We start from the raw sequence: 27089 nt of genomic DNA on the forward strand, positions 1-27089 counted from the left end.
TAAGTCTGACGGATGAACAACATAAAACAACTGAAGAAGCTGATCACAGGATACATAAGAAAATAGATCGCTTGGAGCGGAGAATGGAGGACCACATATGAACGATATCATCATAACCAGACTGGAGACATCACAGCAAACATCCGCCAGCGCTACAGTAGGTGGGAATAAAAGCAATACCGTCCCTTCTGAGTAAGAAAGTGAGTACACAGAGTCAGGCCGTCGTCACACCCTGACCCAGAGAGACGGTAAAGCAAAGCCTGCCATGATTGTTGGGTTTGTGAGCCGTAAGCCCAAGACTGAGCTCCTGAAACAGGAAGTGGTGTGTATTTAAATGATCCAACTAAAAAGAAGGCTGAAATCACCTGACAGGCACGCAGCCTAAGAAAACTAAAAAAGATACAAGAAACTGCAGAGATACGGCTGAATGCACGCTGGAGGAAGCAAAAGCTGTAATGATGAGAGAACATTCCAAAGAAGAGAGAAATGATTGTTGCTGTCAGTGAGCTCTTGCTCTGTCCCGTAGGAATGTATAAATGAAGATATTATGAATCATGGGAGCACTTCAGTGGACCATGAACGCAGCAACTCCAACTAAAGACGGCTGTCTGTGCAGATGTTTCACTGATTTCCTGGAGAGTAAAAAAGGCCGTCTAGGTGGGTCATTACCTGGATCATGCGGGGAAACCATGAACTTTAAATCCTTTGATTATGCAGACCACGATCTGGACACTGGCGAGTATCCAGATGATCAGTTTAATATGAACACTACAATGGAAAATGCATCATCTGTCATACACTTTAATAGCAGAAACGTCTCCCCAGTCAAGGATTACTTAAGAACATTAAATAAGGTTAACTGCCATGTCACAAACATGGCTGGATAAGGACACGTATTATTTCCAGTGGATAGGGTTCCTAGAGGAGGGCGTGGAGTTTCAGCTTTGAGATGCAGCCATGTCAGACCCCATAGTTAAGATATTAGTGTTTAAATCTAATCACATCATTAGAAGATGCATCTATAGAGCACCAGGATCAGGTTTAGCAATACAAACGATAAAGAAAGTCCGAATGATCTGTGGGGATTTAAACACTGATGTGTTAAAACCTAACAACATTTTAGTACCCTTCAGTACATTCTGGGTCAAACTTGTTTTGAAACTGGATGTGTTTGGTCTACTAACTGGGCCAGAGCTGGGAGTCATGCAAGGACGAGCCTGAGGGGGTGGAGCTCGGTTTGAACGTGTTTCAGGTCGTAGTCGTGTTGAAACGTTCTTCCTGACCCCGATGACTGACGGGGGCGAGTGTGGGCGTAACCCTCGTACCACAGGTCTGTTTCATCTGATGTTTGACAGCAGCCTCTATCGGCTGTGTCCCAGGAAGGTTAACGTACGTCAGGACGACTCATCTGAGTAATATTTCTATCTGGCTGCTTCCAGAAGCTTCCACACTCCCTCTACTTCTGCTCAGCAGCAGGTCAGAAATGTGACACAGGAATGTTCTAGAAGTGTTGGTTAGATGTTTATTACATTTCTAACATCAGTAAATAGGATTTTAGATAAATCAGTGCCTGCCCTGCTCCGTTTAAACCCTCTACTCTGTTCAGTCCAGTTTGACATCATTACATCTTTGACAACCATCAAGCAGCTCTCACTATTTTAACACAAATACAAGCGTAACACCGTTTTTCATACTAAATGAAAATGATGATGAAGCAGGCGAGGGAAACTGAGCTTAAATGGATCGACTCAGCGTCAGTAAGACTGAAACATTCGTATTTAAATGGAGGAAAAAGGACTTTAACAGCTGCAGGCTGGCTCCATCAGCTGGCTCCTTTTTCTTAGCTTTCATTTGAGGACGTTTGTGTGGATAAAAACAGACATGATAGTAATCAGGGAGGGCTGCTGATGTTTATCAGGATATGAATAACCAGGTTTCTGTGTGTATGGAACAACAGATCCTCAACCCGGTCTACACTAGAACCAGACGGATGAATGTCCATGGAACCACACTAATCATATCTGCATAAAACCTCAGACCTCCTGCTTCTCTGCTCGTCTCCATGTGTTACAGGTGTACTTCTACTGTTGTCTGTCTCATCAGCGAGTCGTCCATGAGCTCTAGAACTATCTGTGCTGGATTAGATTTTCAGTTGGGCTTTCTGAGTTTGTTCCAAGAGAGTCCTGACATCCAACAAAGCCTCCTCCACAGCCTGGATCATCTCTGCTGAGGTCCTCTCTCTGCTGCTCTCACAATACTCAAAGCGGGACACCACAAACTCGATGTGATCGTCCATGATCCCGTAGGACATGTTGTAGATTCCAGGTTCCTCAGGGCCGACGATGGGAAGACATTTGGATTTAGCTGTGACCTAAACGAGAAGAACAGAACGATCGGGTTATTTTACTGCAGAGATGATGGAAGGAAGGAGTCACCACAGCAGACAGAATCATTATTGATCACCAGAATCGTTATTGATCTCCACAATCATTGATCACCAGAATCGTGATTGATCTCCACAATCATTGATCACCAGAATCTTTATTGATCGCCAGAATCGTTATTGATCTCCACAATCATTGATCACCAGAATCGTGATTGATCTCCACAATCATTGATCACCAGAATCTTTATTGATCGCCAGAATCGTTATTGATCTCCACAATCATTGATCACCAGAATCGTTATTGATCTCCACAATCATTGATCACCAGAATCATTATTGATCTCCACAATCATTGATCACCAGAATCGTTATTGATCTCCACAATCATTATTGATCGCCAGAATCATTATTGATCACCAGAATCGTTATTGATCTCCACAATCATTGATCACCAGAATCGTTATTGATCTCCACAATCATTGATCACCAGAATCATTATTGATCTCCACAATCATTGATCACCAGAATCATTATTGATCTCCACAATCATTGATCACCAGAATCGTTATTGATCTCCACAATCATTGATCACCAGAATCTTTATTGATCTCCACAATTATTGATCACCAGAATCGTTTTTGATCACCAGAATCATTATTGATCGCAAGAATCATTATTGATCACCAGAATGTTTCTTGATCTCCACAATCATTGATCACCAGAATCATTATGGATCACCAGAATCATTATTGATCACCAGAATCATTGATCACCAGAATCTTTATTGATCACCAGAATTGTTATTGATCACCAGAATCATTATTGATCACCAGAATCTTTATTGATCGCCAGAATAATTATTGATCGCCAGAATCTTTATTGATCGCCAGAATCATTATTGATCACCAGAATCTTTATTGATCGCCAGAATCTTTATTGATCACCAGAATCATTATTGATCGCCAGAATCTTTATTGATCACCAGAATCATTATTGATCACCAGAATCTTTATTGATCACCAGAATCATTATTGATCACCAGAATCTTTATTGATCACCAGAATCATTATTGATCACCAGAATCGTTATTGATCACCAGAATCATTATTGATCAACAGAATCATTATTGATCGCCAGAATCTTTATTGATCACCAGAATCATTATTGATCACCAGAATCTTTATTGATCACCAGAATCATTATTGATCAACAGAATCGTTATTGATCACCAGAATCTTTATTGATCACCAGAATCATTATTGATCACCAGAATCATTATTGATCACCAGAATCAGTATTGATCACCAGAATCATTATTGATCACCAGAATCAGTATGGATCACCAGAATCGTTATTGATCTCCACAATCATTGATCATCAGAATCTTTATTGATCGCCAGAATCTTTATTGATTACCAGAATCATTATTGATCACCAGAAACATTATTGATCTCCACAATCATTGATCACCAGAATCATTATGGATCTCCAGAATCATTATTGATAACCAGAATCATTATTGATCACCAGAATCATTTTTGATCACCAGAATGTTTATTGATCACCAGAATCGTTATTGATCGCCAGAATCATTATTGATCACCAGAATTGTTATTGATCTCCACAATTATTGATCACCAGAATCTTTATTGATCGCCAGAATCTTTATTGATCACCAGAATTGTTATTGATCTCCACAATTATTGATCACCAAAATCTTTATTGATCGCCAGAATCTTTATTGATCGCCAGAATCTTTATTGATCACCAGAATTATTATGGATCACCAGAATCATTATTGATCTCCACAATCATTGATCACCAGAATCGTTATTGATCTCCACAATCATTGATCACCAGAATCTTTTTTGATCTCCACAATCATTGATCACCAGAATCTTTATTGATCGCCAGAATCGTTATTGATCTCCACAATCATTGATCACCAGAATCATTATTGATCTCCACAATCATTGATCACCAGAATCAATATGGATCACCAGAATCATTGATCACCAGAATCGTTTTTGATCACCAGAATCATTATTGATCGCCAGAATCATTATTGATCACCAGAATGTTTATTGATCGCCAGAATCATTATTGATCACCAGAATCAGTATTGATCATCAGAATCAGTATTGATCACCAGAATTGTTATTGATCACCAGAATCGTTATTGATCACCAGAATCTTTATAGATCACCAGAATCATTATTGATCACCAGAATCATTATTGATCACCAGAATCATTTTTGATCACCAGAATCATTATGGATCACCAGAATAATTATTGATCATCAAAAGAATCATCATGGATTGCCAGAATCATTATTGATCACCAGAATATTTATTGATCACCAGAATTTTTATTGATCTCCAGAATCATTATTGATCACCAGAATCATTATGGATCACCAGAATCATTATTGATCGCCAGAATCTTTAATGATCACCAGAATCATTATTGATCGCCAGAACGTTTATTGATCACCAGATTCAATATTGATCTCCCGAATAATTATTGATCAGCAGAATTATTATTGATCACCAGAACCATTATTGATCACCAGAATCATTATTGATCGCCAGAATCATTATTGATCACCAGAAGGTTTATTGATCACCAGAATCATTATTGATCGCCAGAAACATTATTGATCACCAGAATCTTTATGGATCACCAGAATCATCATTGATCACCAGAATCTTTATTGATCGGCAGAAACATTATTGATCACCAGAATCATTATTGATCACCAGAATCATTATTGATCTCCAGAATAATTATTGATCACCAGAATCATTATTGATCACAGAATATTTATTGATCGCCAGAATTATTATGGATCACCAGAATCATTGTTGATTGCCAGAATCTTTATTGATCGCCAGAAACATTATTGATCTCCAGAATCATTATTGATCACCAGAATCTTTATTGATCTCCAGAATCATTATTGATCGCCAGAATCTTTATTGATCACAAGAATCAATTTTGATTGCCAGAATAATTATTGATCGCCAGAATCATTATTGATCACCAGAATAATTATTGATCACCAGAATCATTATGGATCACCAGAATCATTATTGATCAAAAGAATCATCATTAATTGCCAGAATCATTATTGATCACCAGAATGTTTATTCATCACCAGAATCATTATTGATCTCCAGAATCATTATGGATGACCAGAATCTTTATTGATCACCAGAATTATTATTGATCACCAGAATCATTATTGATCACCAGAATCATTATGGATCACCAGAATCATTATAGATCACTAGAATCTTTATTGATCACCAGAATTATTATTGATCACCAGAATTATTATTGATCACCAGAATCATTATTGATCTCCCGAATAATTATTGATCGCCAGAATCATTATTGATCACCAGAATCTTTATGGATCACCAGAATCATTATTGATCACCAGAATCTTTATTGATCGGCAGAATCAATATTGATCCCCAGAATCATTATTGATCACAAGAATCAATACTGATCACCAAAATCATTATGGATCACCAGAATCTTTATTGATCTCTAGAATAATTATTGATCACCAGAATCATTTTTGATCGCCAGTATCTTTATTGATCGCCAGAATTATTATGGATCACCAGAATCATTATTGATCACAAAAATCTTTATTGATCTCCAGAATCATTTTTGATCGCCATAATCTTTATTGATCACAAGAATCAATTTTGATTGCCAGAATAATTATTGATCGCCAGAATCATTATTGATCACCAGAATAATTATTGATCATCAAAAGAATCATCATTGATTGCCAGAATCATTATTGATCACCAGAATATTTATTCATCGCCAGAATCATTATTGATCACCAGAATGTTTATTGATCACCAGAATCATTATTGATCGCCAGAATCATTATTGATCTCCAGAATCATTATTGATCTCCCGAGTAATTATTGATCACCAGAATCATTATTGATCTCCAGAATTATTATGGATGACCAGAATCTTTATTGATCACCAGAATTATTATTGATCTCCAGAATCATTATTGATCTCCCGAATAATTATTGATCACCAGAATCATTATTGATCACCAGAATCATTATTGATTACCAGAAACATTATGGATCACCAGAATCATTATGGATCACCAGAATCATTATTGATCACCAGACTCATTATGGATCACCAGAATCATAATAGATCACTAGAATCTTTATTGATCACCAGAATCATTATTGATCACCAGAATTATTATTGATCTCCAGAATCATTATTGATCTCCCGAATAATTATTGATCGCCAGAAACATTATTGATCACCGGAATCTTTATGCATCACCAGAATCATTATTGATCACCAGAATCTTTATTGATCGGCAGAATCAATATTGATTGGCAGAATCATTATTGATCACAAGAATCAATATTGATCACCAGAATCATTATTGATCTCCAGAATAATTATTGATCATCAGAATCTTTATTGATCGCCAGAATCTTTATTGATCGCCAGAATTATTATGGATCACCAGAATCATTGTTGATCGCCAGAATCTTTATTGATCACCAGAATCATTATGGATCACAAAAATCTTTATTGATCTCCAGAATCATTATTGATAGCCAGAATCTTTATTGATCACAAGAATCAATTTTGATTGCCAGAATAATTATTGATCGCCAGAATCATTATTGATCACCAGAATAATTATTGATCACCAGAATCATTATTGATCACCAGAATCATTATTGATCAAAAGAATCATCATTGATTGCCAGAATCATTATTGATGACCAGAATATTTATTCATCGCCAGAATCATTATTGATCACCAGAATGTTTATTGATCACCAGAATCATTATTGATCGCCAGAATCATTATTGATCTCCAGAATCATTATTGATCTCCCGAGTAATTATTGATCACCAGAATCATTATTGATCTCCAGAATTATTATGGATGACCAGAATCTTTATTGATCACCAGAATTATTATTGATCTCCAGAATCATTATTGATCTCCCGAATAATTATTGATCACCAGAATCATTATTGATCACCAGAATCATTATTGATTACCAGAAACATTATGGATCACCAGAATCATTATGGATCACCAGAATCATTATTGATCACCAGACTCATTATGGATCACCAGAATCATAATAGATCACTAGAATCTTTATTGATCACCAGAATCATTATTGATCACCAGAATTATTATTGATCTCCAGAATCATTATTGATCTCCCGAATAATTATTGATCGCCAGAAACATTATTGATCACCGGAATCTTTATGCATCACCAGAATCATTATTGATCACCAGAATCTTTATTGATCGGCAGAATCAATATTGATTGGCAGAATCATTATTGATCACAAGAATCAATATTGATCACCAGAATCATTATTGATCTCCAGAATAATTATTGATCATCAGAATCTTTATTGATCGCCAGAATCTTTATTGATCGCCAGAATTATTATGGATCACCAGAATCATTGTTGATCGCCAGAATCTTTATTGATCACCAGAATCATTATGGATCACAAAAATCTTTATTGATCTCCAGAATCATTATTGATAGCCAGAATCTTTATTGATCACAAGAATCAATTTTGATTGCCAGAATAATTATTGATCGCCAGAATCATTATTGATCACCAGAATAATTATTGATCACCAGAATCATTATTGATCACCAGAATCATTATTGATCAAAAGAATCATCATTGATTGCCAGAATCATTATTGATGACCAGAATGTTTATTCATCGCCAGAATCATTATTGATCACCAGAATGTTTATTGATCACCAGAATCATTATTGATCGCCAGAATCATTATTGATCTCCAGAATCATTATTGATCTCCCGAGTAATTATTGATCACCAAAATCATTATTGATCTCCAGAATAATTATTGATCACCAGAATCTTTATTGATCGCCAGAATTATTATGGATCACCAGAATCATTGTTGATCGCCAGAATCTTTATTGATCACCAGAATCATTATGGATCACAAAAATCTTTATTGATCTCCAGAATCATTATTGATAGCCAGAATCTTTATTGATCACAAGAATCAATTTTGATTGCCAGAATAATTATTGATCGCCAGAATCATTATTGATCACCAGAATAATTATTGATCACCAGAATCATTATTGATCACCAGAATCATCATTGATCAAAAGAATCATCATTGATTGCCAGAATAATTATTGATCACCAGAATCATTATTGATCTCCAGAATCATTATTGATCTCCCGAATAATTATTGATCACCAGAATCATTATTGATCACCAGAATCATTATTGATTACCAGAAACATTATGGATCACCAGAATCATTATAGATCACTAGAATCTTTATTGATCTCCAGAATCATTATTGATCACCAGAATCTTTATTGATCGCCAGAATCATTATTGATCACCAGAATCTTTATTGATCACCAGAATCATTATTGATCACCAGAATCTTTATAGATCTCCAGAATCATTATTGATCACCAGAATCTTAATTGATCACCAGAATCATTATTGATCACCAGAATCATTATTGATCACCAGAATCTTTATTGATCACCAGAATCATTATTGATCACCAGAATCATTATTGATCTCCAGAATCATTATTGATCTCCTGAAAAATTATTGATCGCCAGAATCATTTTTGATCACCAAAATGTTTATTGATCACCAGAATCAGTATTGATCGCCAGAAACATTATTGATCACCAGAATCTTTATGGATCACCAGAATCATTATTGATCGCCAGAATCATTATTGATCACCAAAATGTTTATTGATCACCAGATTCAGTATTGATCGCCAGAAACATTATTGATCCCCAGAATCTTTATGGATCACCAGAATCATTATTGATCCCCAGAATCATTATTGATCACCAGAATCATTATTGATTACCAGAAACATTATTGATCACCAGAATCATTATAGATCACCAGAATCATTATAGATCACCGGAATCTTTATTGATCACCGGAATCTTTATTGATCACCAGAATTATTATTGATCTCCAGAATCATTATTGATCTCCCGGATAATTATTGATCACCAGAATCATTATTGATCACCAGAATCATTTTTGATTACCAGAAACATTATTGATCACCAGAATCATTATAGATCACCAGAATCATTATAGATCACCGGAATCTTTATTGATCACCGGAATCTTTATTGATCACCAGAATTATTATTGATCTCCAGAATCATTATTGATCTCCCGGATAATTATTGATCACCAGAATCATTATTGATCACCAGAATCATTATGGATCACCAGAATCATTATAGATCATCAGAAACATTATTGATCACCAGAATCATTATGGATCACCAGAATCATTATTGATCGCCAGAATCATTTTTGATCACCAAAATGTTTATTGATCACCAGAATCAGTATTGATCGCCAGAAACATTATTGATCACCAGAATCATTATTGATCGCCAGAATCATTATTGATCACCAAAATGTTTATTGATCACCAGATTCAGTATTGATCGCCAGAAACATCATTGATCCCCAGAATCTTTATGGATCACCAGAATCATTATTGATCCCCAGAATCATTATTGATCACCAGAATCATTATTGATCGCCAGAAACATTATTGATCACCAGAATCTTTATAGATCACGAGAATCATTATTGATCGCCAGAATCATTATTGATCACCAGAATGTTTATTGATCACCAGAATCATTATTGATCGCCAGAGTCATTATTGATCACCAGAATCATTATTGATCACAAGAATCAATATTGATCACCAGAATCATTATGGATCACCAGAATCATTATTGATCTCCAGAATAATTATTGACTGCCAGACTCATTATTGATCACCAGAATTGTTATTGATCACCAGAATCATTATGGATCACCAGAATCATTATGGATCACCAGAATCACTATTGTTCGCCAGAATCTTTATTGATCACCAGAGTTATTATTGATCTCTAGACTCATTATTGATCTCCCGAATAGTTATTGATCACCAGAATCATTATGGATCACCAGAATCATTATTGATCACCAGAATCATTATTGATCACAAGAATCATTATTTATTGCCAGAATAATTATCTATCATCAGAATCATTATTGATAACCAGAATGTTTATTGATCACCAGAATCATTATAGATCGCCAGAATCATTATGGATCACCAGGATGTTTATTGATCACCAGAATCATTATAGATCGCCAGAATCATTATGGATCACCAGAATGTTTATTGATCACCAGAATCATTATAGATCGCCAGAATCATTATTGATCAACAGAATCATTATGGATCACCAGAATCGTTATTGATAACCAGACTCATTATTGGTCAACAGAACCGTTATTGATCGCCAGAACCATTTTTGATCACCAGAATTGTTATTGATCGCCAGAATCATTATTGATCGCCAGAATCTTTATTGATCACCAGAATCTTTATAGATCACCAGAATCTTTATGGATCACCAGAATCAATATTGATCGCCAGAACAATTATTGATCACCAGAATCATTATTGATCTCCAGATTCACTATTGATTACCAGAATCATTATTGATCGCCAGAATCATTATTGATCACCAGAATCATTATTGATCCAGTCTGTTCTAGTCTGTTCTGTTCTGGTCTGACCTGGTCTGATCAGGTCTGGTCTGGTCTGGTCTGGTCAGTTCTGGTTTGGTCTGGTCTGGTCTGGTCTGGTCTGGTCTGGTCTGATCAGGTCTGGTCTGGTCTGTTGTGGTCTGGTCTGGTCTGGTCTGGTCTGGTCTGGTCAGGTCTGGTCCGGTCTGGTCTGGTCTGGTTTGGTCTGGTCTGGTCTGGTCTGATCAGATCTGGTCTGGTCTGGTCCGGTCTGGTCTGGTCTGGTCTGATCAGATCTGGTCTGGTCTGGTCTGGTCTGATCAGGTCTGGTCTGGTCTGGTCTGGTCTGGTTTTGTCTGGTCTAGTCTGGTCTGGTCTGGTCTGATCAGGTCTGGTCTGGTCTGATCAGGTCTGGTCTGCTCTGGTCTGGTCTTTTCTGGTCTGGTCTGGTCTGGTCTGGTCAGGTCCGGTCTGGTCTGGTCTGGTCTGGTCTGGTCTGGTCTGATCAGGTCTGGTCTGGTCTGTTGTGGTCTGGTCTTGTCTGGTCTGGTCTGGTCTGGTTTGGTCTGGTCTGGTCTGGTCTGGTCTGGTCTGGTCTGATCAGATCTGGTCTGGTCTGGTCTGGTCTGATCAGATCTGGTCTGGTCTGGTCTGGTCTGATCAGGTCTGGTCTGGTCTGGTCTGGTCTGGTCTGGTCTGGTCTGGTCTTTTCTGGTCTGGTCTGGTCTGGTCTGGTCTGGTCAGGTCAGGTCAGGTCAGGTCAGGTCCGGTCCGGTCCGGTTTGGTCTGGTCTGGTCTGATCAGATCTGGTCTGGTCTGGTCTGGTCTGGTCTGGTCTGAACAGGTCTGGTCTGGTCTGGTCCGGTCTGGTCTGACTGGGTCTGATCAGGTCTGGTCAGGTCTGGTCCGGTCTGGTCTGACCTGGTCTGATCAGATCTGTTCTGGTCTGGTCTGGTCTGGTCTGGTCTGGTCTGGTCTTTTCAGGTCTGGTCTGGTCTGGTCTGGTTTGGTCTGGTCTGGTCTGGTCTGGTCTGGTCTGGTCTGATCAGGTCTGGTCTGGTCTGGTCTGGTCTGATCAGATCTGGTCTGGTCTGGTCTGGTCTGATCAGATCTGGTCTGGTCCGGTCTGGTCTGACCTGGTCTGATCAGGTCTGTTCTGGTCAGGTCTGGTCCGGTCTGATCTGACCTGGTCTGATCAGGTCTGTTCTGGTCTGGTCTGGTCTGGTCTGGTCTGGTCTGATCAGATCTGATCTGGTCTGGTCTGGTCTGATCAGATCTGGTCTGGTCTGGTCTGGTCTGATCAGATCTGGTCTGGTCAGGTCTGGTCTGATCAGGTCTGTTCTGGTCTGACCTGGTCTGGTCTGACCTGGTCCAGTCTGGTCTGGTCAGGTCTGGTCTGGTCAGGTCTGGTCTGGTCTGGTTTGGTCTGGTCTGACCTGGTCCGGTCTGGTCTGGTCAGGTCTGGTCTGGTCTGGTTTGGTCTGGTCTGACCTGGTCTGATCAGATCAGGTCTGGTCCGGTCTGGTCTGACCTGGTCTGATCAGGTCTGTTCTGGTCTGGTCTGGTCTGGTCTGACCTGGTCCAGTCTGGTCCGGTCAGGTCTGGTCTGGTCAGGTCTGGTCTGGTCTTGTTTGGTCTGGTCTGACCTAGTCCGGTCAGGTCTGGTCTGGACTGGTCTGGTCTGGTCTGGTCTGATCAGATCAGGTCTGGTCTGGTCTGGTCTGATCAGATCTGGTCTGGTCAGGTCTGGTCTGATCAGGTCTGTTCTGGTCTGACCTGGTCTGGTCTGACCTGGTCCGGTCTGGTCTGGTCAGGTCTGGTCTGGTCAGGTCTGGTCTGGTCTGGTTTGGTCTGGTCTGACCTGGTCCGGTCTGGTCTGGTCAGGTCTGGTCTGGTCTGGTCTGGTCTGATCAGATCAGGTCTGGTCCAGTCTGGTCTGACCTGGTCTGATCAGGTCTGTTCTGGTCTGGTCTGGTCTGGTCTGACCTGGTCCAGTCTGGTCTGGTCAGGTCTGGTCTGGTCTGGTTTGGTCTGGTCTGACCTGGTCCAATCTGGTCTGGTCAGGTCTGGTCTGGTCAGGTCTGGTCTGGTCTGGTTTGGTCTGGTCTGACCTGGTCTGGTCTGGTCTGGTCAGGTCTGGTCTGGTCTGGTCTGGTCTGGTCTGATCAGATCAGGTCTGGTCCGGTCTGGTCTGACCTGGTCTGATCAGGTCTGTTCTGGTCTGGTCTGGTCCGGTCTGGTCTGATGTCTCTGGTCTTCTCAGCTCCACGGTCCTCTCTCTCTATCCCACCATGTTTTCATTCAGTAACCTTTAATTGGAGTTCAGTTCCTTTTTCGTTCGTCATTCATGTTTTGTAATCAAACTTTTCTCTTCCGGTCAAACCGCTCCTCCTCCTGGACTTTGTCTCATCTGTTAGCTAGCTCCTGAGACCAGCTGATATGACAACAGTCAGACGTTTCAGGACCTGTACCTGCTGCCCCTGTGTCAGGAACCCTGGTATGGTGACAGATTCACTCAGGATGATTTCATGTTATCTTTTATTTCAGAAGAGTGTGTTACTCCTGATTCTTCATTGAAATACAACAAGAGATTTTGATCATGACATGAACAGAACCACTAAAAAACAACTAATTCTGTATGATCAAGTCAAAATCTGTCATCTGTAGGTCAGATAGCTGGAGGGTTCAAGGTTTTGAAGCTGCACTGAAACCCTGAACGGAGTAGCATCTACATGTAGCTCCACTATGCTACCTATGCTACATCTGCATGTAGCTCCACTAAGCTACCTGTGCTACATCTAATGTAGCTCCACTTTGCTACTATTGCTACATCTTCACGTAGCTCCACTATGCTACCTGTGCTGCATCTACATGTAGCCTTACTATGCTCCTTTAGGCTGAGGATGTACCTACAACAAAGTGCTATCCCTGCATCATCTGATATTTTTGACTGTTTTTATTTTCTAAAGTCCACTGATGCTGATTTTAGAGACTGGAATATTCTTTATAAAAATGCTCTCAGTCTGAGTGTTTGGTGTAAAACAGAGCAGACCTGAGATCCGTTCATAGAGACGGAGGAGGACAGAGGGATTTATCTCTTGCTGCTGCACTCATTGAGCTCTAAATTCTCCTCTCTTTTAAAAGCACATGCCTGAGCATGTATTCAATTCTTCTGCATGTCCCGTCGGTCTGAATCCCCCTGAAGTCCCTGGACGGGCCGTGAACAGGGATCTCTGTGCATGATCTAGGATGCCTTTTAGCGCTGTACCTCATCCTCTCGTGACAGCCTGTGTCCAGATCAGGAGTATCATAAAGAGTTTTGTACCGTTACGAGAGAATCTTTACCATTTTTACCATTTGTAATCTACGATGAAACTAAGAACCAAAACAATCAGAATAAAACAGACTGATGCTAAATGAGAGAATCACCTGGTTCCATCTTTCAGGACAGGGAGGCATACAGGAGTTTTAGCAGCAGAGTTGTTTGAATATGATAGCTCTGATTGAAACAGGAACAGTGTTTCATTATCACAACATTTCCACTTAGAACCATGGCTGTCCCAGCACAGAGAGGGATCTTTCAAACCCTCAGAGGGCACAGACAGACACTGACTGCTCTCACAGTTACAGCACCACTTACCTGACTAGTAAACATTTGGAAGTTGAAGGCCTTATCAAAGGAAGCGTCTGTGAAGATTTCAGGAACTGGGATGTTTTCTTCAATAGCTTGCATCTTCAGACCAAAGAGGTGACCATCTATCGCCTGTCCAGCGACTCCCTGATCCATCACACAGAGAGTATATATGTTTATATGTTTATATATTAATATATTCTGGTTAGAAAATACATATCACTCACCATATTAATGTTCCATCTATGACTCTTTAGTGCTTTCACCAGAAGGTTGACTTTTTGAGAGTTCTATAAAAAAAAGAAGTGTCAGAATCAGCAGCACGGGCCGATATGAGCTTTGCTCTCAGTGTCAGAAATTAAAGACAAAAAAAAAAAAAAAGAACTGAAAAAAGCAGAAAAAAATCTGCTTTAAATATGTACAAGCTCTTGTTGGGTATTTCTAGTTTAAAGTCTGTGCATCAATGCTGACTAGACATGATCTTAACAGAAAACATTCAAGGATGTGGACGGATCTACATGACAGTTAATGAGTGAAAAACATGCATTTACGATCAATCAATCAATCAATCAATCAAACAATCAATCAATCAATTAATCAATCATCCCTTAACCTCATCCCCCCATCCCTTCACCCACATCCCAGTAATTCTAAAGGTCAACACCAGCAGAAATCCACCTCAGCCTTTCCACTGAACCACCACACTGTCTGTTCAGCCTTTCCACTGAACCACCACACTGTCTGTTCAGCCTTTCCACTGAACCACCACACTGTCTGTTCAGCCTTTCCACTGAACCACCACACTGTCTGTTCAGCCTTTCCACTGAACCACCACACTGTCTGTTCAGCCTTTCCACTGAACCACCACACTGTCTGTTCAGCCTTTCCACTGAACCACCACACTGTCTGTTCAGCCTTTCCACTGAACCACCACACTGTCTGTTCAGCCTTTCCACTAAACCACCACACTGTCTGTTCAGCCTTTCCACTGAACCACCACACTGTCTGTTCAGCCTTTCCACTGAACCACCACACTGTCTGTTCAGCCTTTCCTTCTCGCTGATCTGAGCTCCATGATTACCTCACCATGGTTCTAGACATGGCTCTCTGATTCGGAGGAACAGGCGTCTTTATCTTGCACCTTTCGCTAAGTTTCCGGCCGCCTACTGCAGTTCTATCAGGGAACATCCTGGGCTGCCCTGGACTCTGAAGGGTACTGCTGCATCTCCACTATGCGGAGCTCTTTCTTACTACAGCACGCACTGTCAGCACCCTTCCACCTCGCTCACACATCCTTCTCATGCAACATTTCTGTCTTCAGCAGTCTATCACCTGCAGCACCACCCCTCCAGTCATTCTAAATTAAAACAAACCCCCCCAAAACCCTTAGACATTCAGCCTTCAGCCAACGTCTACTATGCCCAAAGGAGTCAACAAAAGAGGAAGGCCAATCCTCTACCAAGCCGCAAGGATGATAAGCACCAACTTCAACCACCTCGGATGCACCCTCTGTTACTGCCGCCTCCTGCCCACCTCCTCCCTCCTCTGGGTCTGGGGCTGATCGTCGAGAGACTAGGTCGATATCTTTTGGTTTTTTCAGCATATTCAAAAACCCTCAGGGCAACAACTATCTCTTGAGGTAAAGCTAAAAAACTTGTTTTAATAACTTGCTTGAATCACTGTGCTATCCAAACCTGATGCACCTGAGTGGTGCCTGAACTGAGTCCAGCTGCACTGGGAGATGGGGTGGTCTACACTCCCCTTTAAAGCTGACTTTGGACATTATATAAAAATCAACTTATTATTATTATTATTATTAATTTATTCTTTCTCCTTATTGATATTGTGATCGCTACTGTATCTACCATTGTGGTGTCAATAGATAGGGCAGCTCTAGGTATTAGTTAGCTTAAATTCTATTTGTTTATTTTCCTGCCTGAATATCTGCAATCATTTCTTCAAGCTTTGGGCTCTGTTTCCAGAGGAAATCACACACACATGCACACACACTCACGCACACAATTAAATAACTTTCACCAACTGATTTACTAGTCTGTACAATCAACTGGCCTGTCTGTACTTTGTCACTGTTTGTCTGTGTATCCTGTGTACTTGTTTGTTACACAAACTTTTCCGTGTTGCAATAAAAAGACTAGAGAAGCACTCAGAGAGCGCAGACCTCTGCCATCAGCCCTACCTCCCAGCAGTGAAGAATCCTTTAAAAACATTCCTGGATCCAGACGGTGATCTGGATGACTCCCAAAATTCGATTACTCCTTCCCCGTTGGGGTGGAGACATGTTGAGGCAAAGCATTGGCTTCACTATGTGTGGACTGTCATGGCGTAAGCACCCATGGTCTCACTGGGCGACTGGAAGTCATGGCAGAGGGTGAATATTCCTCTATTCCTCCCAGCATTGTGAGTATTCTTGCTACAATTCGCTGTCTTTCTCTCTGTTCCGCTCCGACTCGTCTCCTTGGCAGGGCAGGTGTCTTACAAACTCTATAAAGTCCAAAACTTTGAAAAAGTTACTCATGTCCGCCATCTCCTGGTGGTAACAGCGCAGACCTCCGCCATTAGCCCTATCTCCCAATAGTACAGAATCCTTAAAAACATTCCTGATCCAGATGGTGATCGGATCAGTCCCAAAATCTAATCATGTATTCCTTATACCATTTCTGACATTTCCTGAAAATTTCACAAAATCCGTCCACGACTTTTTGAGGTATGTTGCTAACAAACAAACGAACAAACTAAGGAACGAACAAACCCACCCAATCACATGACCTCCTTGGCGGAGGTAAAAAGAGAACCTGCCCGCTGTGACGACCCCTCCCATTTAGTTTCTACCCTGCCTGATTTCCTCCATGCCTTGCTCTCAGCGGTGTTTCCCCTCTTTCAGGTGTTTGGAGTTGGCTTTAGGGTGGGGCTGTGAGGAGTCGTCAGCTGATTGCTGCTCACCTGAGCAGAGCCTTCAGACAGGCAGATAAGCCAGCCTGTTAGAGACTCTCTCTCTCTCTCAGCTGGGCCTGCTGCCGACATCTCACCCTTTTGTTCGGTTTGATGCACCTTTCACCACAATCCAACAACACATTCACTCATCCATACATTCCAGACATGACTGATAACTCAGATTTACATAGCACACTGGTTATTTCATTAGTTTGATCATTTGTTACAAATAAACAGAATTTTGTTATTCCTCTAAACTACGTGTGGACTCCCTCTTTTGTTACTTCCCTGAGCCAGGTCGTAACACCGCACAATCCTACTACACCTACTGACTGACCAGCACAGAACCTCAGCACACAGTTCAGCCTCGCCACCCTCACAAGAGCCTTCTCGGAGTCCCTCTCTCCAAGGAGTTTCTGGACTCGGCCTCCTCCCAGACATCCCTGCCTCAAGAAAAGAAGGATTCATCACTTTGCTCCTCTCAAACTACATCTCAACAGACAGATGCACCAAACACCAGCTGTAGCACTTCTCGGCCGTCTCTTCTTCGTCATTCACATCATCCCTGAGGAAAATCTTTGACATCCAGCCTTCTCATTATAGCTGCAGCCATCCCCTCCTCATATAACAGAATCGTCCTCAATGATGCATAAGAAACACAAATGCAAATGTGGTAACATTTCCCATCTTCATGGAATGGCATTTCCTTTTTTCTACGACTTCATCAATCAACCCGAAGACGTTCAACTTCATCCAGATGCAGCTCCGTCTGTAAGTTCAGAGGATACTTCAGAGGAAGATGGTCGCTTCCCCAGCCGCCAGAACTACAATCATCAGACTCTGAATCTCAGCCTCCTTCATCCGCCCTCTATGAACTCTATCCCATCATCATTGCAGTCATATTTTGGTGGCACAAATGGTTAATAAAATCCATACTCATTCACTCTGATAACTCAGCAGCGATCAGCAGTCTTCCAGATCATTAACAAAGAAGTTCAGGCGATAAGCCCCAGAATCCGATCCTCATCCAGTTCCAGTCCCACCATTTTCAGCAACAACCTTCAATTAGCTCCACAGCTCATTAACCTCTCACAAGCCTCCCAGGATGCAATCCTCACCAGCGTAGCTCCCTCCACATTCTCTGCTTAACCCTCCGGCTGGAACTGTTTCAAGTCTCATCCACATAACAAACTCCTTTCCATCCGGACATCGCGTCCATCTGCAACTTCATCTCGCATGCTCACAAAATACAAATTCAGCCCTTCACTAGTCAGACCTATCTAGCAGGAATAAATCCATCATCAAACTCGCCACTAGCTTCCACTAATCCTCAATCTCTCATTCCCAGGTCACCATGTCGATCAAAGGTTTAAGGAAGCAGGAACCGGCCACAGTCACAAGACGCCGCCTCTCACCTCTGACTAACTCAGCCCATACATCCACTCTCTCCACTCAGGACACTTCACCCCTGCCGTAGACTCAACCCTCGCAGCCACATTCCTGCTGACCGTCTTCGCATTCCTCAGATGTTCCCAAAATCACTCCAACTCTGTCTGCCTTCAGTCCTTCTAATCATCCTAAACTATCTGACATCTCCATACATTCAATGCTTAACAAATTTATTGGACCACCACCCAAAGAAAGGTTTAAGCCACAGCTGCCCTAAATTAGCAGCATTGGTAAAAACTGGTAAAACCAAAATCATTTTTGATGTTTCTGCAAAGGTTAATACACCAATATGTAGAAGCTCTTTATCCCAAATGATATTTTTAATGCTAAAATAGAATTATTATTGTTATCCATGAATTTCCAAATTTACTGATTTACAAAAAAAGTGAAAAATAGTAAATCACATGAATATTTCTGATTAATGTGTCAGATTATAGTTATTTACTGTCATTCCTGAACAGAAAAATGAGTTTTAGTGGTTGAATGTTATGCTTGATTCATTTCTGACTTCTCAGAGAAGCCCAGTGAGCCGGCTCACATTTGTGTGAATTCAGTTTGAAATTCCTCATTCCTGTTCAAAATGGTAAAACGTGGAGAGCTGACTGAAAATGAAAGAGTCCGCATTAAAGCACTTCATGATGCTGGATGGTCTCTGAGACAGAGATGACAGGTGGGCTGATACGTTTGTTGAGCTCTGTACCTCAGATTCCCTCTTATCCACACTAGACACAGTAAAACTGACCAGCTCAGAGTTTTACCTCTCTACATCTACCACCCTAACTCAGCCAAGATACATCAGCTCCAGGTATGCCACCAGAGCTTCACCTCACGACCCCCTATTCCTCACAGAAACTGGAAAAACGGCTAGCTGATTCTAGTTCCATAAACATCTTTACCAAGTTCTCTGCATTTCAGGCATAACCACAGAACATTACTCAGCCCATTCACTCCACATCCACACAGCATCCTCAATATCCAGACTCGGCACTTCAGACAAAACCATCCAGATCCCTGGACGCTGGTCACCTCAAGCCTACCGCTCATACATCCGTAACAACCTCAATGATCTGTGTCAAGTTCATGCTCAGCTTAGCGCCATCCAATCATAACTTGTTTGGGGGTCGAGATCAGATTGGGCAGAATGACGCCTGAGACAGAACCCCCATCCTGAGTCTCCCTCTGCCGAGCCTCCATGCATCTCCCAGACTAGACTACAACTACTTACCCACATCCCTCATCTTCATCACAACAGTCTCACAGCACTACTCATCAATCTTCATTAACCTTTTAAACCTTGAGTCTTCTTACAGTATTTATATGACAGGCCAGAGGAGATGGTCAGGGTATCTGACATTAGGCAGGGCTAAGCTGCTTGTGAAATTAAAGATCTTATTGGTTGTGCTACATCCTCAGTTCAAACAACGATGTTCAAATGCTAAGAGGTTATGTAAATCATCTTCAGCTTCAAAATGGCTGTCAGACACAACAACACTGACTGACCATCATGAGACCAGCTCACTGAGTCGCATTCCAAATGATCGCATCAGAAAAAGATCCCTTCAGATTTAGAGACGTCAACATGGCACAGAGTCAGATTAGCTTAGCTACAAGTTTCCCTAGCGACATGTTCAGTATCCTGTTCATCAGACCTGGATTTTAGGGTCATCAAATGCTCTGACAAAGGCAGCCGATGCAGTCGTGGTTGAATTGACGAGTCCCAAACGCCCCCTTCTGAACATTCGCAGGGTAACGGGTTCCAGCGAGAGACCGAGTCGGCGGTGCGTCCTCATGGGAGAAAGAAAAAGGTTTAGAAGAACCATTTTTCAGGCTCAGACATTTTTGATTGTTCAGTTCTGTCATTGTGGCCTCAGAAGATTTTTCTTAATGAAAGCGTTGTGAATGATTAGAAGTATTAATACATGGAGGTTTCTTTTATCATAGAATTCAGCATCTTCTCTACAGGTCTGTGACTTCTCAGCGTCTCACCTGAAGTATGCCAGCTGTAGCGCCATCTGCACCAGACCATCAGGGCTCATCTTAAAAGACTTCAGCTCCCTTTTACCAAAGTGCTCAAAATCCTTGTCCACCAGGTCCAGACCTCTGACCAGTCTGTCAAAGACACAGATTCACGGAGTCAGACTTTATGTTGGACAAAAGTTTAACCAGGACCAGTCAAAAGTTTGGACACACCATCTGATCCAATCACAGCTCTTAATTTCATTCTTTTGTTCTAAGATGTTGATTAAAACAAAAAACATCAAACTATGAGGGCAGACGAATGGAGGATGGGAGTAAGCTCCTCCCCTGATGACTCTCACCTGTGTCTGCTCCTCCCCTGATGACTCTCACCTGTGTCTGCTCCTCCCCTGATGACTCTCACCTGTGTCTGCTCCTCCCCTGATGACTCTCACCTGTGTCTGCTCCTCCCCTGATGACTCTCACCTGTGTCTGCTCCTCCCCTGATGACTCTCACCTGTGTCTGCTCCTCCCCTGATGACCCTCACCTGTGTCTCGTCAGTCCCTGATCGTCTCTTTATTAAATCCCAGTGTAAGCTCCCTCATGTTGCCAGTTTGTGGTGCTCTCCCCATGTGATCTAGGTGCAGCCTTTATTTGTATTGATTTATTCCCAGTGTGTTACTGGTCTGTGAACATTCCTCTTTCCCTCCCTAATGAATAAATCACCCACATGTCCATGTGCTGCTTGGCCTCCTCGATGTCCTTCTTGATCTCCATTGTAATGTTGAACTTAAGTTTCTGGGGCAGAGGCAAATCTTCTGGAGATGCGATTGTTTGTGGCTTTTGTTGGTTCCTAAGGTTAAGAGAATTCAGAGCAGGATTAGCGTTTCATAGGTGGACTAATAATCAAAGTCCTCATGACCTAAGAATTAAACAGAACAGAAACAGCATAAAAAGGAAACTCAATACCTGTAAAATGCTTTAAAACGACCTTAAATCCAGAGAGCAACTTTATCATTGCTTGCAAAAAGGAAACAAAGTTAATTTTCATTGAATTGCTAAATTGTTCCAGAGACTCCGAATGTCCGTTAAATGTTCAAACTTCAGACAATTGTCCTTGTCTCTGAATCTCTGAATGGGAGACTCAAGGACAAGGGAAATAAAAAAAAGGTCTAAAGTACATTATTAAAATTCACTAACTAATTCACTAATAATCACTGGTCAATAATATTCTCAAACATGTGTGATCAATAATCACTGGTCAATAATATTCTCTTACACGTGTGATCAATAATCACTGGTCAATAATATTCTCTTACATGTGTGATCAATAATCACTGATCAATAATATTCTCTAACATGTGTGATCAATAATCACTGATCAATAATATTCTCTAACATGTGTGATCAATAATCACTGATCAATAATATTCTCTAACATGTGTGATCAATAATCACTGATCAATAATATTCTCTAACATGTGTGATCAATAATCACTGATCAATAATATTCTCTTACACGTGTGATCAATAATCACTGGTCAATAATATTCTCTTACACGTGTGATCAATAATCACTGATCAATAATATTCTCTAACATGTGTGATCAATAATCACCGATCAATAATATTCTCTAACATGTGTGATCAATAATCACCGATCAATAATATTCTCTTACATGTGTGATCAATAATCACTGGTCAATAATATTCTCTTACATGTGTGATCAATAATCACTGATCAATAATATTCTCTAACATGTGTGATCAATAATCACTGATCAATAATATTCTCTAACATGTGTGATCAATAATCACCGATCAATAATATTCTCTTACATGTGTGGGATCATTAAGTCGATGATGTCCAAACAGACGATTCCATCAGCCACAGCGTGAGAGTTATGACCTCCACAGGCTCCATCCTCTCCAATGACGAACTGTGAAAGACCAGAGCCACAATCAGAACCTGGACCAGATCCAGACTGAGGAACAGACAGAAACCAGGACCAGATCCAGACTGAGGAACAGACAGAAACTTGGACCAGATCCAGACTGAGGAACAGACAGAAACCTGGACCAGATCCAGTCCAGTGAAGATCTGAGTCCTCGTTGTGGATCAGAGGAGAAGGACAGAGGGACAGAGACAGATGGAGGCTACCAGGTATTCCTAGTTAGAGCAGTGCTGCTATGGTGTTGCTATGGACCTGCATCCCCTTGTCAAACCAGCGGTTGGCGCTGTTCCAGCTGCTCCCTCCTCCATGCAGGAGCTGTATAATTCCTTTGCTGCGGTAACTGTTGTTGGCCACTGGGGGCATCGGTCCATCCAGACAGATGGTACAGATGCTGCTTTGGATGGCAAGGACCGACTGTTGGTTGGTTTCATCTAAACACAACAGTAACAGGATCATTAGACCATGATAGAAACAAGATCTTTAAACCATGATAGAAACAAGATCATTCAACAATGATGGAAACAAGATCATTCAACAATGATGGAAACAAGATCATTAAACCATGATAGAAACAAGATCATTCAACAATGATGGAAACAAGATCTTTAAACCATGATAGAAACAAGATCATTCAACAATGATGGAAACAAGGTCATTAAACCATGATAAAAACAAGATCTTTAAACCATGATAGAAACAAGATCATTCAACAATGATGGAAACAAGATCATTAAACCATGATAGAAACAAGATCTTTAAACCATGATAGAAACAAGATCATTCAACCATGATAAAAACAAGATCTTTAAACCATGATAGAAACAAGATCATTCAACAATGATGGAAACAAGATCATTAAACCATGATAGAAACAAGATCTTTAAACCATGATAGAAACAAGATCATTCAACAATGATGGAAACAAGGTCATTAAACCATGATAAAAACAAGATCTTTAAACCATGATAGAAACAAGATCATTCAACAATGATGGAAACAAGATCATTAAACCATAATAAAAATGAGATCGTTAAACCATGATAGAAACAAGATCATTAAACCATGATAAAAACAAGATCTTTAAACCATGATAGAAACAAGATCATTCAACAATGATGGAAACAAGATCATTAAACCATAATAGAAATGAGATCTTTAAACCATGATAGAAACAAGATCATTAAACCATGATAAAAACAAGATCTTTAAACCATGATAGAAACAAGATCATTCAACAATGATGGAAACAAGATCATTAAACCATGATAGAAACAAGATCTTTAAACCATGATAGAAACAAGATCATTTAACCATGATAGAAACAGGATAATTAAACCATGATAGAAACAAGATCTTTAAACCAAGATAGATCAGGAACAGTATCATTAAAGATGATTCAAATGGAGAGCAAAAACTTGGTTTCCATGACAACGCCAGGTTCACCCCCTGAGGCTCTCTGATTGGTAAAGGGGACACTGTCCACAGCTGTAACCTTGGCTCTGTTATTTCTCACCCTTGATGAAGTCGTCATAGATTTTCTTCCAGACATCTCTGCGTTGGGTCGTCAGGATGCCCACGGGTTCAGGGTTGGGCTGCGGTGATGAGTTGTAGATTCTCTCCAGCTGAATGCAGAGTTCGTCTTTACTCAGCTGAGTCCCGTCACCATGGTAAACATCCATCACAAAAAACTGGAACCAGAACCACAGACACATAAACAACGCAATGCTAGGTCTAAACCAGTTTAACAGAGATAAATCAGAGGCTAGGTCTAAACCAGTTTAACAGAGATAAATCAGAGGCTAGGTCTAAACCAGTTTAACAGAGATAAATCAGAGATAAATATGTTAAACTAGGTCTAAACCAGTTTAACAGAGATAAATCAGAGGCTAGGTCTAAACCAGTTTAACAGAGATAAATCAGAGGCTAGGTCTAAACCAGTTTAACAGAGATAAATATGTTAAACTAGGTCTAAACCAGTTTAACAGAGATAAATCAGAGGCTAGGTCTAAACCAGTTTAACAGGGATAAATCAGAGGCTAGGTCTAAACCAGTTTAACAGAGATAAATATGTTAAACTAGGTCTAAACCAGTTTAACAGAGATAAATCAGAGGCTAGGTCTAAACCAGTTTAACAGAGATAAATCAGAGGCTAGGTCTAAACCAGTTTAACAGAGATAAATCAGAGGCTAGGTCTAAACCAGTTTAACAGAGATAAATCAGAGGCTAGGTCTAAACCAGTTTAACAGAGATAAATCAGAGGCTAGGTCTAAACCAATTTAACAGAGATAAATCAGAGGCTAGGTCTAAACCAGTTTAACAGAGATAAATCAGAGGCTAGGTCTAAACCAGTTTAACAGAGATAAATCAGAGGCTAGGTCTAAACCAGTTTAACAGAGATAAATCAGAGGCTAGGTCTAAACCAGTTTAACAGAGATAAATATGTTAAACTAGGTCTAAACCAGTTTAACAGAGATAAATCAGAGGCTAGGTCTAAACCAGTTTAACAGAGATAAATCAGAGGCTAGGTCTAAACCAGTTTAACAGAGATAAATCAGAGGCTAGGTCTAAACCAGTTTAACAGAGATAAATATGTTAAACTAGGTCTAAACCAGTTTAACAGAGATAAATCAGAGGCTAGGTCTAAACCAGTTTAACAGAGATAAATCAGAGGCTAGGTCTAAACCAGTTTAACAGAGATAAATATGTTAAACTGGGTCTAAACCAGTTTAACAGAGATAAATCAGAGGCTAGGTCTAAACCAGTTTAACAGAGATAAATATGTTAAACTAGGTCTAAACCAGTTTAACAGAGATAAATCAGAGGCTAGGTCTAAACCAGTTTAACAGAGATAAATCAGAGGCTAGGTCTAAACCAGTTTAACAGAGATAAATCAGAGGCTAGGTCTAAACCAGTTTAACAGAGATAAATCAGAGGCTAGGTCTAAACCAGTTTAACAGAGATAAATCAGAGGCTAGGTCTAAACCAGTTTAACAGAGATAAATCAGAGGCTAGGTCTAAACCAGTTTAACAGAGATAAATCAGAGGCTAGGTCTAAACCAGTTTAACAGAGATAAATCAGAGGCTAGGTCTAAACCAGTTTAACAGAGATAAATCAGAGGCTAGGTCTAAACCAGTTTAACAGAGATAAATCAGAGGCTAGGTCTAAACCAGTTTAACAGAGATAAATCAGAGGCTAGGTCTAAACCAGTTTAACAGGGATAAATCAGAGGCTAGATCTAAACCAGTTTAACAGAGATAAATCAGAGGCTAGGTCTAAACCAGTTTAACAGAAATAAATCAGAGGCTAGGTCTAAACCAGTTTAACAGAGATAAATCAGAGGCTAGGTCTAAACCAGTTTAACAGGGATAAATCAGAGGCTAGGTCTAAACCAGTTTAACAGAGATAAATCAGAGGCTAGGTCTAAACCAGTTTAACAGAAATAAATCAGAGGCTAGGTCTAAACCAGTTTAACAGAGATAAATCAGAGGCTAGGTCTAAACCAGTTTAACAGGGATAAATCAGAGGCTAGGTCTAAACCAGTTTAACAGAGATAAATCAGAGGCTAGGTCTAAACCAGTTTAACAGAGATAAATCAGAGGCTAGGTCTAAACCAGTTTAACAGAGATAAATCAGAGGCTAGGTCTAAACCAGTTTAACAGGGATAAATCAGAGGCTAGGTCTAAACCAGTTTAACGAAGATAAATATGTTAAACTAGGTCTAAACCAGTTTAACAGAGATAAATCAGAGGCTAGGTCTAAACCAGTTTAACAGAGATAAATCAGAGGCTAGGTCTAAACCAGTTTAACAGAGATAAATCAGAGGCTAGGTCTAAACCAGTTTAACAGAGATAAATCAGAGGCTAGGTCTAAACCAATTTAACAGAGATAAATCAGAGGCTAGGTCTAAACCAGTTTAACAGAGATAAATCAGAGGCTAGGTCTAAACCAGTTTAACAGAGATAAATCAGAGGCTAGGTCTAAACCAGTTTAACAGAGATAAATCAGAGGCTAGGTCTAAACCAGTTTAACAGAGATAAATATGTTAAACTAGGTCTAAACCAGTTTAACAGAGATAAATCAGAGGCTAGGTCTAAACCAGTTTAACAGAGATAAATCAGAGGCTAG

General features: G+C 40.3%; 1 protein-coding gene across 1 annotated transcript in view; it reads right to left on the bottom strand.

Annotated features, from left to right (window-relative positions):
- Positions 1-1574: 1574 nt before the first annotated feature.
- The window catches only part of LOC121522552 (carnitine O-acetyltransferase-like), a 50691-nt gene continuing 25176 nt past the window's right edge, over positions 1575-27089 (bottom strand). Inside the window, exons 5-13 of the mRNA XM_041807085.1 lie at positions 24477-24651; positions 23216-23394; positions 22848-22948; positions 21739-21861; positions 21038-21160; positions 20701-20836; positions 14878-14940; positions 14660-14797; positions 1575-2371 (exon numbers count right to left, since the gene is read on the bottom strand). Coding sequence (XP_041663019.1) covers positions 2141-2371; positions 14660-14797; positions 14878-14940; positions 20701-20836; positions 21038-21160; positions 21739-21861; positions 22848-22948; positions 23216-23394; positions 24477-24651 — 1269 coding nt within the window. The 3' untranslated portion in view covers positions 1575-2140. The remainder of the gene's footprint in view (positions 2372-14659; positions 14798-14877; positions 14941-20700; positions 20837-21037; positions 21161-21738; positions 21862-22847; positions 22949-23215; positions 23395-24476; positions 24652-27089) is intronic.

Source organism: Cheilinus undulatus, linkage group 15, assembly GCF_018320785.1.
Source record: "Cheilinus undulatus linkage group 15, ASM1832078v1, whole genome shotgun sequence".
In the NCBI taxonomy this organism is placed as follows: Eukaryota; Metazoa; Chordata; class Actinopteri; order Labriformes; family Labridae; genus Cheilinus; species Cheilinus undulatus.